The following is a 14,345-nucleotide window of genomic DNA, read 5'->3' as shown; positions in this document are numbered from 1 at the left end:
TTTCAAGACGTTGCAGCGAGACGAACAATTACAAGTTTACTTAGTAATATCACAAGCGAAGGTTTAATAGTACAATGCAAGTGTTTTGTTTTTAATCAAAATGTATACAAATAAAATTCTCCACTAGAAATTATTCATATGTTGAACCCATCTGTATATCAAAGTTCTATAAGGTTGGCCCAATTAATGGTTTGTATTACATATACATTTGTATTTGTGAGTGTTGGGAGTATTGGTACTGTATTGGTATGCAGATTATTTTACACAATATTTCTATCGACGATTGTACAGATGGACTGTCTGTTGACAATTATGTATATTGTACTGTACATAGCGTCTGTAGGATTTTTTTATACATATTTTCCAGTGTGATAAATATAGAGTAATATTTTATTTACTATATTTATGGTACACAATTGTCACACACAGATATATGAATAACTGTAGATTCTCCTCGTAGACAGCTGATGAGCCAAAATTATCTTGGTTATTTGTATATCATGGGTTTGAAAAATGATAGAAATCTGAAATAAATATCCTTTCATTTTGCATCGTTTTTTGTTGTTGTTTTTTTGCATAGCTAGCTAGTCATGAATTCCGCATAATATGGTTTCTCTTTGATCAGCTGCTACATTTAAGTATCTTTAAATATCATGTGACAATCAAGAAAATATATCTTGATGATAATATCGGGGAACAAGGCTAAGATGGGCCAATATGGGAACTTGGATTGCAGGACTTGGAAAGGTTGATCATGCTGGAAAAAAACCCAATATAAAGTATGTAGCAGCAGAGATGAGAAAATAGTTTCGTTATTTTGAGTACCAAGATTGATGTATTTTCTTAAGGACCATCCGGTAAATTTTCTGACTTGAATACAGTTAATTGTGCAGGAGTGAGAAAAGGCAGCATAGTTTGATATTCTAGCTATCATTGAGCTATATCTGGCCATCAATGACCCTGTTGTGCAAACCTTGCATTTAAAATGATAAAACCACCATTTTCCACTTTGTAAGTCTCATTTATTTTTCCACAAAGTCTTTGTTCTGAAATAGAGCTTTAAATAATTGCTACCTTGACCATTTTACTTCTGTATTAAATATCTAAATCTCAAATTTTCATGATTTTTTCATTAGTGATTTTTTTTTGCCGTTGTTCATCATAATGAAATCCCAATTTATTTAGGAAAATAGCAGCGAAAGTTTGTGTTTAAACACAACAAAACAGGATTTCCTCCGTCCTCTACAGCCTATCAAGGAAGTTGTCTAGGGCTGGTATTAACGGGTTCAGGCCCTTCCGCTGTCTTATCGCCCTGACAACAGTTCCAGCCTTGGAAGTATTATCCAGTGGGTCTCCAGGAAGAACCTGCCAGTGGTCAAACACCAACTGAGGGAAAGCTTGACCGCCTGTCTCGCCACGCAGCATTTCAGTAAAACCTGGAAAGAAAAAACGAGTATTGAATGATTCTATCAAAAAAAGTGTTGAAAAATTGTTCATTCATTTTCGGCATACATTCAAATATCTATTGCAAAATCTATAATGCATTATATCTATTTAGAAACTAGAATCTCTTGCCGAGATTTTTTATTTTTTTTAATTCTGAAGATATTTTTGTGTATTCAAATGTTTTCAAATCTATCTACAGGTAATATTGTAAAATCAGTGATCTCCCTGCAGATGGCACTTTAAGAAAAATTAAAAGTATATTTTTTTTCTCTGAAATTTGTTATTCTAAAGATTAAAAAAATAAAACTCAACAGTTATTGTTGAACACTTATAGTTCTAGCACTGTGGTGGTGTGATGGCTTACCAAAGGACTCATTCACTGGTAGGAAGGCCTTGAGGGTGACCATGGGTGTGCCCACATCCTCCTCTTGGTCAACAATTTGTCCTCGCCTCTTAGTCAGAACACTAACCACGCCTCCCAGTACATACTTGGGTGCCTGAAAAGTACACATATATTAAGTTAGAGAATACATTGACCATTAATCTCTCATGAAACTCATCTCACAGATTTTCTGCTTTAATAAGTATGTTTAGGAATGGGTCAAGTGTCTTTAATACAGAAACTGAACAAAAAAAACTTAACTTAAGGATCCTTGTTCCAGTGGGATAGGGATATTTTTGTCTTAATGATGTTTATAAATTTTTTAAAAGTCTTCAAACCGGACTCCATGTTACAAACAGATCCACACTTTTCAGCCCTTTTCTTTAATAATTCATGAAAGCACTTTTATAGAAGTTATTGCCCAATATACAAACCTTGATTTCCACCTTATAGACAGGCTCCATCAGTCTGGGTGCCGCTGTGAGGACAGAGGCCATTAGACAACGCCTGGTGGCAGGCAGGATCTGCGCCCCACGTCTGTGGGCGGGGTCACTATGGATGTGGGCGTCCTGTATGTTGAACTGCACACCACGCATATTCTCCTCACATAGCACTCCCTGTGCAATTAGAAAACATACTTTATATGCAAGTGTCCCTTCTGTATACAGACAATTTCCATTTTCTCTCATAATCGGTCATTATTTGGTTGTACATGTACTGCTGTTTATTTCAATATCTTATAGCCTAGTAATTATCCTATTTATCCTAAAGACCAAGTAAAATTGCAGTATCTTGTCTTATTGCATTAAATTAAATTCTTAATTGATCAATTAAAAATGTCAGACTGAGAATAAATTGTCAGGTAAGTAATCTTAAATCTCCCACAGACCAATTAGTTTACAGCATGGATAATTTGGATAGCAGGTGTTCTCTTAAACCTCATTATCCTCATGCTTATTGTTATTTGTACCATAAACAATCAATGTCCCCCATGTCCCCCCATCTCATCAGTCATTGTGTTCTAATTGTTTGGAGTGAAAAAGAAAAGAAAAACAAATATGCTTCTCTAGTCTCAAAGAGTTTGTTTCTTCAGTAACATGGATAACAAAGGTTCCTATTGTCTCAGCAGACAATGTGTTGTTATTGCTTCATATTTAAGAAATTTCGATAACTAATGTACCTCTAGTCTCATGTGCTAGGTATTGTTACTAAAGTTGCATTCCAATGTTTCAAATGCCCCATCATCAATACATGCTACTTAACCTTACCTCCTCTGTAGACCACTGAAAGCCAGCCCTGACTATGTCACGGATGTCCTGTAGGTATTGTACAGACTTGCTGGCATCCACCAACATGTTGGGCCCATTATTGTTTGGACCAAAACACCAGATCTTCCGAGCCTCCTGGTTGTCAAAGCCGTAGTTGGCAGCCAAATATTGCGCTCGCTCACGTACATCCTGTGTAGCCTTGACCTTTCCCTGGTGTAAAAAATAAATGTGTAGTTACCATGTTTATAGATATGAATTACCTACACTCTGAAAAGACTGATAAATGCTCTTTTTTTTATTGGTGGTGCTGGTGGTCGGGGAGGGATTGAGTTGTAGTTTTGTTTATGAAGTAGATTTCTCTAATCACATAAGCCAGACAATGCTTGTGCTAGCCCATATGTTTCTATTTTTCGCTATAAATTTATTACCTTCAGATTTTTATGGTGTATAGTTTTGATATTATTCTCAGCCATATGAATTAATTCTGTTCACAGCTTAACCTGAATAGATCACTCGACTAGTTCGAGTGAAGCACTTAAATCATGTTCATAACAATTAGTTTTTAGTTGTTCTGCTTGGTGAAATATGTCACATACCTCGTCTATATCCTCACAGAGTGTCTCCTCTAGTGGTTCTGCTGTCATCATTAACCTGCACAGTTTGTTAAAGGACTTGGCCAGACACACCCGATCTGACCGCTGTGTCACACCCTCTTTGTAAGTGACCACTGGCTCAGACCGCTACAGGAAAAGATAAAAAGACGGTTGTTATGATGAATTTCTAGTAAGAGAGATCAGGGCTTCTTTTTCTCATTTAACCATTTTTCAAAAATTGGATTTCTTTTACAAACATATTGTTTTCTTTAGAATTCCTACCTTGATTGGGATACAGGCATGGTCATTCTCCAGATCCTTCAGACAGATGTCTAGATGCATCTCGCCTGCTCCGGCCACAATGTGTTGACCATTCTCTGTTATACACTGTAAAATGAAAGTAAATATAAAATATATATCATATCATGTTTATCACCTACTAGATTTTTTTTTAGGAAAATCTCATCATTCCTGGAACCTTAATACATCGTATTTCATTAATCATGACAGATGGAAAAAATGAAATGATTTTTACCGAATCTCAATACATTGTACTATGAAAAACTTGGATTACTTTTTAATGTGAATACTTTTGCTAAATTGTTCCTTGATCTGAAGTGTTCTATGGATTATTAGATACTTGAAATACCCCTTGTTTCTTTTGACGCCTCAACTAACATATTTCCATGTCCCCTTTTCCTGTTTCTTTTGAACCCTTTTTATCACTAAACCCCTTAATAATGTCAGAATTTCTTTGGACAAATAGTGACGGTATATATTACTTCAAGGAACATTTGACCGCTAATTAATACTGACCTGAACCATGGGGTCAGACTTGGTCAGTCTCTGTAGACCCTCCAGCAGTTTAGGTAACTCAGCTGCATTCACGGGATCTACTGCCACACGGACAACTGGACTGACGGAGAAACGCATCACCGCCATGTTGTGGGCATGTTGGTAAGTGGAGACTGTGCCGGACTTGATCAGATATTTGTCCAGTCCCACCAATCCCACTGTATTACCGCAGGGTACCTCATCTATGGCCATGGTCCCTGCACCCATCATCACAACGGTCCTAGAACAACACAATAGTCACATCATCTCTTGTCATAAACAACAAAAAAACATGACAACCATCACATTGCATAAAATAAATCTAGACCTCATTATTCAAGTAAAATTTTCATGAATTTTGAAAATAAATAACTTAAACATTTTATTTCTGAAAATGACCATTTGAAGACGATTTCAAAAAAAGCATATAAATTTAATATATGTCCATCAACAAGTGTATCAACCTTATACAAAGTCATTCACTGTAAAATTAATAATAATATATAAAGAACAAAGCAAAATAAAATGTATCTAATTATCAACAATGTAAACTGTCTAATATGAATGCTGAATGACATAGAAACCTGTGTAAACAGACATTCAGCTTTCATTTATTAGTCAACATACGGACTGTATAATCTGAAGAGTCATATCTATGTCTGTAAGCAAATATTTGATTAACATGTTGTATCAAAGTTTTACTTTTTACACAAACAATAGACATATTAAACTTGTCGCAACGTTTCAAGACCGACTGGTCCCTTTGTCAAGCTATGACTTTGTTCGTCTTGAAACGTTGCGACACGTTTAATACGTACATTGTTTGTGTAAAAAGAAAAACTTTGATATCACATATTTCCAAACTGGTGAATCTTATTGAAGATTTGATTAACATGTTGTTCGGTTTCCACAATCTACTCACTTTGGAATGGTCTTGATGAAGAGGTCAGCTGACTTGTTGTTGCCTGGTTCGTATTTTGGCCCCATGATACGGACCTTCTGGCCAGTTGTTACTGTCCCAGAGAATACGCGGCCGAACGCGTAGAAACGTCCTTTGTCTGATGTTGGTACCATCTTGGAAACATACAGCATCAGTGGTCCATTAGGGTTACAGTGTTTCATGGCTGCAAAGGTCAAGAGGTCAACAATTAATCAGAGGTGATGTTCAGTTTAGGGATCTAGCTCCCTTGTAAGGAACCAATTACTCTGTTGCTAGGCTATAGGAGTCAAAATTTAAAAAACGAAGAAGAAAAAACTGTCAAAAAATCAGCATAATTTTGTTTAGATTTAAATTTATCACAATTAGATCAAATAAATTCAAAATTAATCACAATGCTTTCTTAATGTGTTAACAATGAAAATTAATTTTCTTCTCTTAAACAGTGTCTGACATAAACAGGTATCTGAGATTTATTTCCTTCTTTATTTTCAGGTACATGTTACAAAATGTCCATACCAACAGCAGCATCATCATCCATGGGTCCTTCGTACAGTAGATCTGTACGGTATTTCTGTGCTGTCAGAGGCGACGGCAGGTGTGCAACAAACATCTCGAGCAAGGCATCGGCCACAGGCAGCCATTTCTGCATGACCTTTCTCATGAGAGGTTTACCACTCTCTGCCCTCTCCTCTCCAGACAGATGGATGTTGAGCTTGTCTGTCAATTTGAAGACTTCCTCCTTTTCTTTTGTCTTCAAAGTGTTCAGCATCTGTAAAGACAAACAGTGATTAGAAGGGCTAGTTGCTATTTTTTTTTTACTTTTTTAATGTGCCAGTTCCTTTATATCTATATTAAATTTTCTCATTTTTTTAGTGGACATTTCAGTTGTGAATATGACACATGGCGCCTATTCATCTTTATTCCTGGATAAAATTTACCATATTACTTTTCATATTAATACACATGTAAAAGATAATCAAATAATTTTACATATTTTTTACAATTTTCAAATTATAAGTGACAGGTGAATTGATTAAATATGGTGACTCACAAATCAGCCAAATTAACCGATTCACAACTAAAATCACAATATAATTTATTTCCTTCATCTTGACATCAATATCATTCAATTTTAAGTCAACTGATACAATGATTTAATTAAAACACCATTAAAACAATGTTTTATTGTACAGGTACTACAATGTAACAGTGATAAACAAACCACTCCCACCCCTAAAGTAGATAATAACTTGCTGTTAACATTTTCTACAATTCCTGGTAAAATTCAAGGGAGAGAAGATGGGATACTGACGGAAAACTGATTTTTTAGCAGTTTACCACTCCTAAAACAATTTCAAGACATTTTCAGTCAGCTTTGCTCCAGTACAAAATTCTGATTTGATTATTTCAACAAATTTTCATTTCTTCTTATTCAGTTGGAAACTTAAGATTTTGTTATTTTCAAGACTCCATGATCCATTATTTTCTATCATGATACAACAGCTGTGCGCACATTTCTCTGACAATTTTTTTAATATCTTACAGTGTAGAGTGGCTCAAGGATAAACTTGTTGAATCCGCGGACATATCCGTCTCCACCGATTCTGTTCCAAGTTCTTGTACCAGGATTGTAGTAGTGTTCGCCCCACAACCTACGCATCAGCTTTTCCTCTGAGAGGCCAAACTTTGCTGCATACAAACGTGCAAAGTTCACCAGAGTAAAACCCCAACGGTGTAGACCGCAACCGAATGCCACGTTACCAAGCGATGGGTCAAGCTAGAAATTGTAACAAAAATTCTTTGATAATAGAGCATGCATTTGAATATCACACACCAAAATACCCATTGGTGAAGACCACAACAAAAATCCATAATATCAAGGACTTGGAATGATAACGAGATATTGTTTAGATTTTTGACGAATTCAAATATTTAGTGGTAATAAAAAGCAGATTTACAACTTATTTACCCCTTTTGTATTATAGAAAGAAATTGGTACTCTGTAGATGGATATTCTTGGTTTTAAAGATACCGTGTGTATTGCAGAGAAAATGTGTCTTGAATAATTACACTTCATCTGGTCTTTCTAGGGGATGGTATCTCGATCGTAGCAGATTCCATTTATAATGATTTGTAAAATGGACCAAAAATGTTTTTTTGTACAAGGTGTGTTTACATTATGGGGGACTTATATTTTACATTGGTTCATATGGAAATAATTGCTCCCAAAGAATTATATATCAGTATACTGTACTACTAACCGTGAGTTTTCCCATGACATCAGGCTGACCATACATGTCCACAGCATTGTTGACAGACTGGATTGTCCGACAGAGGGATCGGTACAGTTCTTCATGGTCAAGCTGGACCTCCATCACACAGCGGTCAAGCTTGTTGAGCATGAGGACTGGACGAACTCGCTCCGCCAAAGCCTGACGTAGGACCGTCTCTGTCTGGACACATACACCTGGAAAACATCCACAGATTATTTGACCTTTTTGACCTTCAAAGCTATTCAAGGTTTGTATGTGGTCCTTTGATTAGTGCTGATGCTTAAATCAACCTTGATCACAATATAATCTTTTATTTTATACACATCATATAGAGGCACTTTTTATTTTATTTCTATTTTGAAGGACTATTCTATGATAATTCTACAGAATTACAAAAGTTTGTAAGTAGATCCATATTCTTGCATAATCATCTCAGATAAACACAAACAAATATGTTAAATTTTTATTTTTGAAATAAATAACTACCCAAGACTAGTTATAATATGCATACAATATCTACAAAGATAATGTACATAGGAAAAAATTCTTTACAATTTTTTTAGTACAGGTACATTTTGTAATTTTGCTTCAAATTACTTTCATGCGATGATTTTGCAGAATTCACAAAAACAAAAAATGAATGTCAAACTTGAATACACACATACACAAATGACTTTAAACTTTTTGATTCTCTGTTGATTTCTTTTATTCTTGTATTTCTATAACCTTGACATTGATCAGTGTCATTTATATGTTTATTACAATTTTATACGTTGTATCATTACACCTAAGATTGGTTAACTTACCACTAACACTGTCCACCACCACCAGGGCACCATCAGCCACCCTCAGCGCAGCCGTCACTTCTGAGGAGAAATCCACGTGACCCGGGCTGTCAATCAAGTTGACAATGCATTCCTTCAGTCCAGTCTCTGATCCGGCTGGGAATAACTTAGGGTCTACCTCGTAGAGCAAGGAAATGGCACTGCAGGAGAAATGATATGTCGGGTTGGACAATATTGGTACTAAGGTGGAAAACATACATCACATGGAACATTATAAATAATTGTCAAAACTGAAAATAAATTAATTTATTGCAAGGAACATCTTCAAAGTTGACATTCTACACTATCATCATTTTGTTAAAACATGAGTCATTGTAAGTACTTTATATAATTTATAAGATTATTCCAGACTGTTTCTTCCCCACAAAGGAAACTATAAGCTGACAAGTATGCAGACTGACCTACTGATTCTTTTGACTGTGTAATTCATACTCCACTCATCTGGTAAACATCATCTCTAGCTACATGCTAACCAGACACTTAATGAACAATTAAGATTTTGATTAACTTAGCAAGGTTTTTGTGAAATTTCGTCAAATTTAGCTGCAGTTCGCACATGGACCCCACCTCATCCTTTATCTGTGGTACACACATGGACCCCACCTTACCCTTTATCTGTGGTTCACACATGGACCCCACCTCACCCTTTATCTGTGGTACTCAAAATGACTTGACCTGACTAACCTGCAGTACTCATATTGACCTAACTATGCAGTGGAACTTAGCCTCATTCAGCTGTGCCACACATTTATACTTCATTGGTACATGAACTTGACATAATTTACCTACAGTACTCATATAAGAACATCTTGACCTCATTTACCTGTGATACAAATGAACTTCCTAGTTCCAAATTGAACTTGACATTATTTAACTGCAGTACTTGCATCAGTTTGGCCTAATTAATTAACCGTTATACACCAGTGAACTAAATTGTTAGCTGTGATTTATTTTCATGTATATGACCCAATTTAACTGTGGTACACACATGAGCTTAACCTATTTTACCAGTGGTACTTGTTGAATTTACAAGTTACTTTACCTAATTTAGCTACATTGCTCATTCAAACATTACCGTATTCAGCTACAGCTAGTTCTCACATGACCTTGACCTAATTTAGCTGAAGTACTAACATTAATATGACCTTGACCTAATTAAGCTGAAGTTCTAACATGACTCTGACCTAATTTAGCCACGGTACTCGCATAGAGTGGATCTAATTATATATGCTGCTGCAATCACATGAATTTGACCTAATTTAGCAGGGGTACACACAAATTGACCTAGTTTAGCTGCGATCCTTGCATTAACTTGACCTAATTATATGTGGTACTCACGTGGACTTGATGGTGATGCCTTTGAGCTGCTCGTCCTTCCTGGTGTCCATGGCACACTTGTCTCCAGCCTGGTCAGTGTTGATCACCCCGGCCTTGGCCAACAGAGAGTCCGTCAAGGTTGTCTTCCCATGGTCAACATGGGCTATCACTGCCAGGTTCCGGACACCGGTCCGGTGGTCCATGGCTGACCTCAGCTGGTCCACCGTAAAGTTCACCTGTTAAAATTAAGTTCATAAATTAACCACAAGTGTCAACCTAAATCAATGATTATTTACAGTTGTTAACATAGACAAGAAACAGCTACTTCACGCGAAAAACGTAATAAATTGTGAATCCTTTATTTTTCAACCTTACAAGTTGTTCCTTATCATTCCCTCCTTGGTTTTTTTTATCGGGGTTGAACGTGAACAGCTTCCAGAGTCCTATGAAAACGGATTATCTTGCTATGAAAGCTGTTCTAGAAAATAAAGATGTTCTAAAAAGAAACTCACCACATGAGCTCGTTTTGACCAATAGATGATAACGAGCAAAAATGTTTATGACATAATATCGCATGACAGCAACCTACATTGTCATACGATAATAATCGTATTTTTTCCATATTATTATTTATTGATCGAAACGAGCTCCTGCGTGTCAACCAAAGTAAATTGTCATCAAAGTAAAGTCGTTCAGCAATTTTTTTTTTTAAAATAGCAAAGTAAACCAGGTTACCAAGTGTGTTCAAATGAAATATAGTTGTTCATCACTAACGTAAGTTAACCCCCCACCCTTTTTTCGTTCCACGACTTTTCTTGATTTTTATTTTATTTCATTGATGATTTGTTTTTCAAATAAATACATAAATATGCGATTGATTCAATTGTGCACAAATGAAAACGTATGAACTTTCAACGCCATTCTTAATACGGTCCCATACAGTTTGTGTTATAATGAACATTCAGTATTCAACAGAAATTAGTTGAGTAAACTATATATGACAAGTACTAATTGTAATGGGGGACCAATACAGAAGTCCCCCAAACCACCGCAGTTATGTTTGCAGTGCCAAAATACACCTGCATTTGAAATTTGAGCAAAATCGACCACACAATTGCACACACCCTTACCATCATGAACACTTGTGTAAAGTTTCGTTAATTTCGGTTCAATATTTTTTGAGAAATGTGTCGGAAACTTTTACGGCAAAAGAAGAAGAAGAGGAAGAAGAAGAAGTAGTTACCTACATCAGAGACGCATAATACATTTATTATTAAATGTCTCTGCCTACATGTAGGTACTTGAAGTAAACAGCAACATCGATTTATGTATATAATTACCACAACAAATAATCAGAGTATCATATGTATGTTGGATGGAGCGTATCGTATCGAGCGACTACCGACTGGCTGGTGTATCTTGCGACAATTACTTTCCGCAAAAAAGTATGATTCTAAAACTGACATATAACTTAAATTGTCACATGAAAGGACAGAAGATGACAGCCTATCTTGTTGAAAGTTTACATCATACTGTTTACAGCATGGACACCTCACCTCACCTCACTCAAGAGACATACATGTATAAAGCCATAGTAGTATATACGTCTCTGCCTCACTTAATTATGTAGTTATCCTCTTTTATACGAATTCTCTTTTAATTTTACGGTCAATTTGATTTGGGATACTGATTTACGCCAAATCGGATAGTTTGTGACCAGTCCGAGTTCGTTTAAATCTGTTCAACGGCAGCCGTTTCTATATACAATATAATCTATATATTTTTGAACTATAGATGTGTAACAAGAATAAAAAAAGGTTAATTATATTGAATATTGTTTCTCTCATTTCATTCAAAAATGTCGGTACTGTATGTGGCCTAGTCTTATCGCATGTCTACGTGAAATTTTGATAAATCGTCATATTTTCCTTCGCTATAATTAAATTTGATAAAGCAACTGCAAGAAGAAAATATTTTTTTGTCCACTTACCATTTTTCGATTTCTTCTCCTCAAAAAACTTGGTCCGCTTGTCTCCGCCTGTTGGGTAAGGCGTTAAAGAAAAAGAGCACACAGCAGTCACTGTCGAGTTCACATTTTATTGTAATTTACTACAGCCGAGCCAGATCCTTATATACCCAGCCCTTGGAATATTTCACAGTGGTGATGCAATTCCTACTGTATGTTATCAACGTAAAACACCGAGTCGTGTACTGTATTGCGAAATACAAACTAATCGATAATACTCGGGATGCATCTAGACTATACCATCACAAAGTAAAGTCTACTAATTTACCATAAACGATTTTTGATCCGTTATTTCTTTATGACCTCTTGAAACTGGTAATTTGATGTTGTGTAATTAATAGGAACTGGCATATTATGCCTTAACATTTGCGTGGCATCCGTGCACAACACAACTTTAGAAAAGGATACAGAAATAATCCCGTTTCATGAAATGTTACCCGCGAATTCATAAAAATGGACCTAAGTAACGGTTACACGAGTTGTAATACGTTGTGGTGTAGCAAAGGAGAGTAGTATAATTATGTTAGCGAAATTACGCCTTTTAGCGGTGGATTCCTCGACAAATTGATGCGTGGAATCACCAATACTACATAACTATCAGAACACAGACAAAAACTCACAAGTCCTCTCTTATCTTCAGTATACCTGTTATAAAATAATATTTATCTAAAATGTCTTTTAAGGAATTACACCATGCATATGCCATTGGCCTTAAAATAATTGAGAAAAGGTGTTTTTTCAACCTATTTCACCTCTTTTGGTTGCGGTCTTCATTTTCATGTCGTCATACTGCCAGCACATGATTATAATTTCAATCACGTTAGAATTATTCCACTCTAAAATGAACCAATATATATGATCAAAAGTGTAAAAAAAACCTACATTGCAACGTTGTATCTGTTAATCCTACAATAGGTACCATTCGTAAATGTAGACAGTACATCATAACGCCATGCTAGCATAACGACAGTAGGTTATAAAACCGCTAAAGGTGTTATCAGAATTTCACAACCAATATAAATCAAAATATATAAACGTTTTGCCCATGCATTCGCTTTAACATTCAGCCATGGATAATCACAGAAAGGCCCTTCCGAAAATGTCACTTTGAATGTCGCGTGGTTGCCTCGAAAACTCGCTGTTAGAAGTCTAATATAAAGCGACATTTTTTTGGTCACTCATTAACCATCATCAATGGGCTACGCTCACTTTCGCTCTCTGCACAGAGCGAAAGTGAGCGTAACCTCTTGATTATCGATGATGCTTATTAATTAGCGAGCTTCTCGTTTTCTTTTCTCGCGGTACACATGTCGCGGCGACAAAGCGAAAAGGCGGGAAAATGACACACACAAAATGGACCTATACTCATGATCAACCGCCATAAATCAAGATATCATATACTAGAAGTAAACTATTAAACAACGAAAAGTACAAAATCCCAACTAAACAACGGCCAGATTGAAGTTGAAACTCCCAAAACGAAGCCTGTAAAAATCTCAAGTCGTTATATCTTCAACCTCTCTTGAAGATCAAAGCAATTCATCCGGCAGATAACGGAACTAGGGAAGAAATACCGTTCATGGAAAGATTTCTCTATCGAAGCATTCGTTTTCTCCGTTATTCCAAACTCTTGTCAACATGGCTGCCTTTCTGCAAAGCAATTTTACTCGGGCAAATTAAGTGTCACAAATGTGTGTGACGTGAGAAATACAATTGAGTGAAATAGACTGAGCATTACAGAAACCTAAAGTTCCCCTATCTTTCTGACAACAATGTAGAAAAGGCATTCCTCTATACCATCAGATCTGGAAGCGACACCTCCGGATTGACATAACTGGACTGTAAACATGTGCATGCAACATTTATGATCTTGCCAACCTAGGGAGGGTCTGTCCCCATCCCGGGAAAAATGAAATCTAGAAAGTCTGTGGTGCTGTGACAGCAATATTTGAGAGTTTAGTCAATATCTGGTATTTATTTTTCTTCTTGTTCTGAATTTCAGTACCCTAGATATCGAATACGAAAATAGCAGGGGGCCGCAGTGGCCAAGTGGTTAAGGCGTCGGACATTCTGCTACCACTAGCTATAGCCCTCCACCACTGGGTCACGGGTTCGAGGCCTACGTGGGGCAGTCGCCAGGTACTGACCGTTGGTCGGTGGTTTTTTTCCCGAGAACTCCGTCATTCCTCCACCACCAAAACCTGGCAGGTCCTTAAATGACCATAGCTGTTAATAGGACATAAAACACAAACAATCCAAACGAAAACAGCACCACTGTCTGAGCTTCTAGATTTCAATTTTTGCCAACGAAAAATGTGTTGGATGTTTTTTTCAGGTGGGTGTAACTTGAAATCCAACTTAATATCAAGTGCTTTATTAACCACGACATTTTCTTTGGCTTGATTTTACTGTGATCGATTA

The 14,345-nt window shown here is 36.4% G+C and overlaps 1 protein-coding gene across 1 annotated transcript; it reads right to left on the bottom strand.

The window, feature by feature from the left end:
• Positions 1-95: 95 nt before the first annotated feature.
• On the bottom strand, positions 96-12,726 carry LOC110447697 (elongation factor 2-like). Its single transcript, XM_021493544.1, has 14 exons — positions 11,889-12,726; positions 9,920-10,134; positions 8,543-8,721; positions 7,725-7,930; positions 7,007-7,240; positions 5,980-6,232; positions 5,446-5,647; positions 4,506-4,764; positions 3,972-4,076; positions 3,693-3,836; positions 3,097-3,306; positions 2,263-2,445; positions 1,811-1,943; positions 96-1,436 (listed from the first exon to the last, which is right to left on the bottom strand). Exons 1-14 carry the CDS (start codon positions 11,889-11,891, stop codon positions 1,243-1,245), a joined length of 2,520 nt encoding a protein of 839 aa, XP_021349219.1. The 5' UTR covers positions 11,892-12,726; the 3' UTR covers positions 96-1,242.
• Positions 12,727-14,345: the final 1,619 nt, after the last annotated feature.

Source organism: Mizuhopecten yessoensis, unplaced genomic scaffold (genome assembly GCF_002113885.1).
Source record: "Mizuhopecten yessoensis strain PY_sf001 unplaced genomic scaffold, ASM211388v2 scaffold3575, whole genome shotgun sequence".
In the NCBI taxonomy this organism is placed as follows: domain Eukaryota; kingdom Metazoa; phylum Mollusca; class Bivalvia; order Pectinida; family Pectinidae; genus Mizuhopecten; species Mizuhopecten yessoensis.
The sequence above is the reverse complement of the archived record's forward strand: the minus strand, read 5'-3'. Positions and strand labels throughout refer to the sequence as shown.

Bases quoted from the DNA above. Each gene is read 5' to 3' on its own strand.
- LOC110447697 (XM_021493544.1), bottom strand. The intron at 8,722-9,919 runs GTGAGTACCACA...TTTCTCCTGCAG, and splicing joins GGCATCACCATCAAGTCCAC to TGCCATTTCCTTGCTCTACG. The intron at 1,944-2,262 runs GTTTGTATATTG...TGTACTTTTCAG, and splicing joins TCTATAAGGTGGAAATCAAG to GCACCCAAGTATGTACTGGG.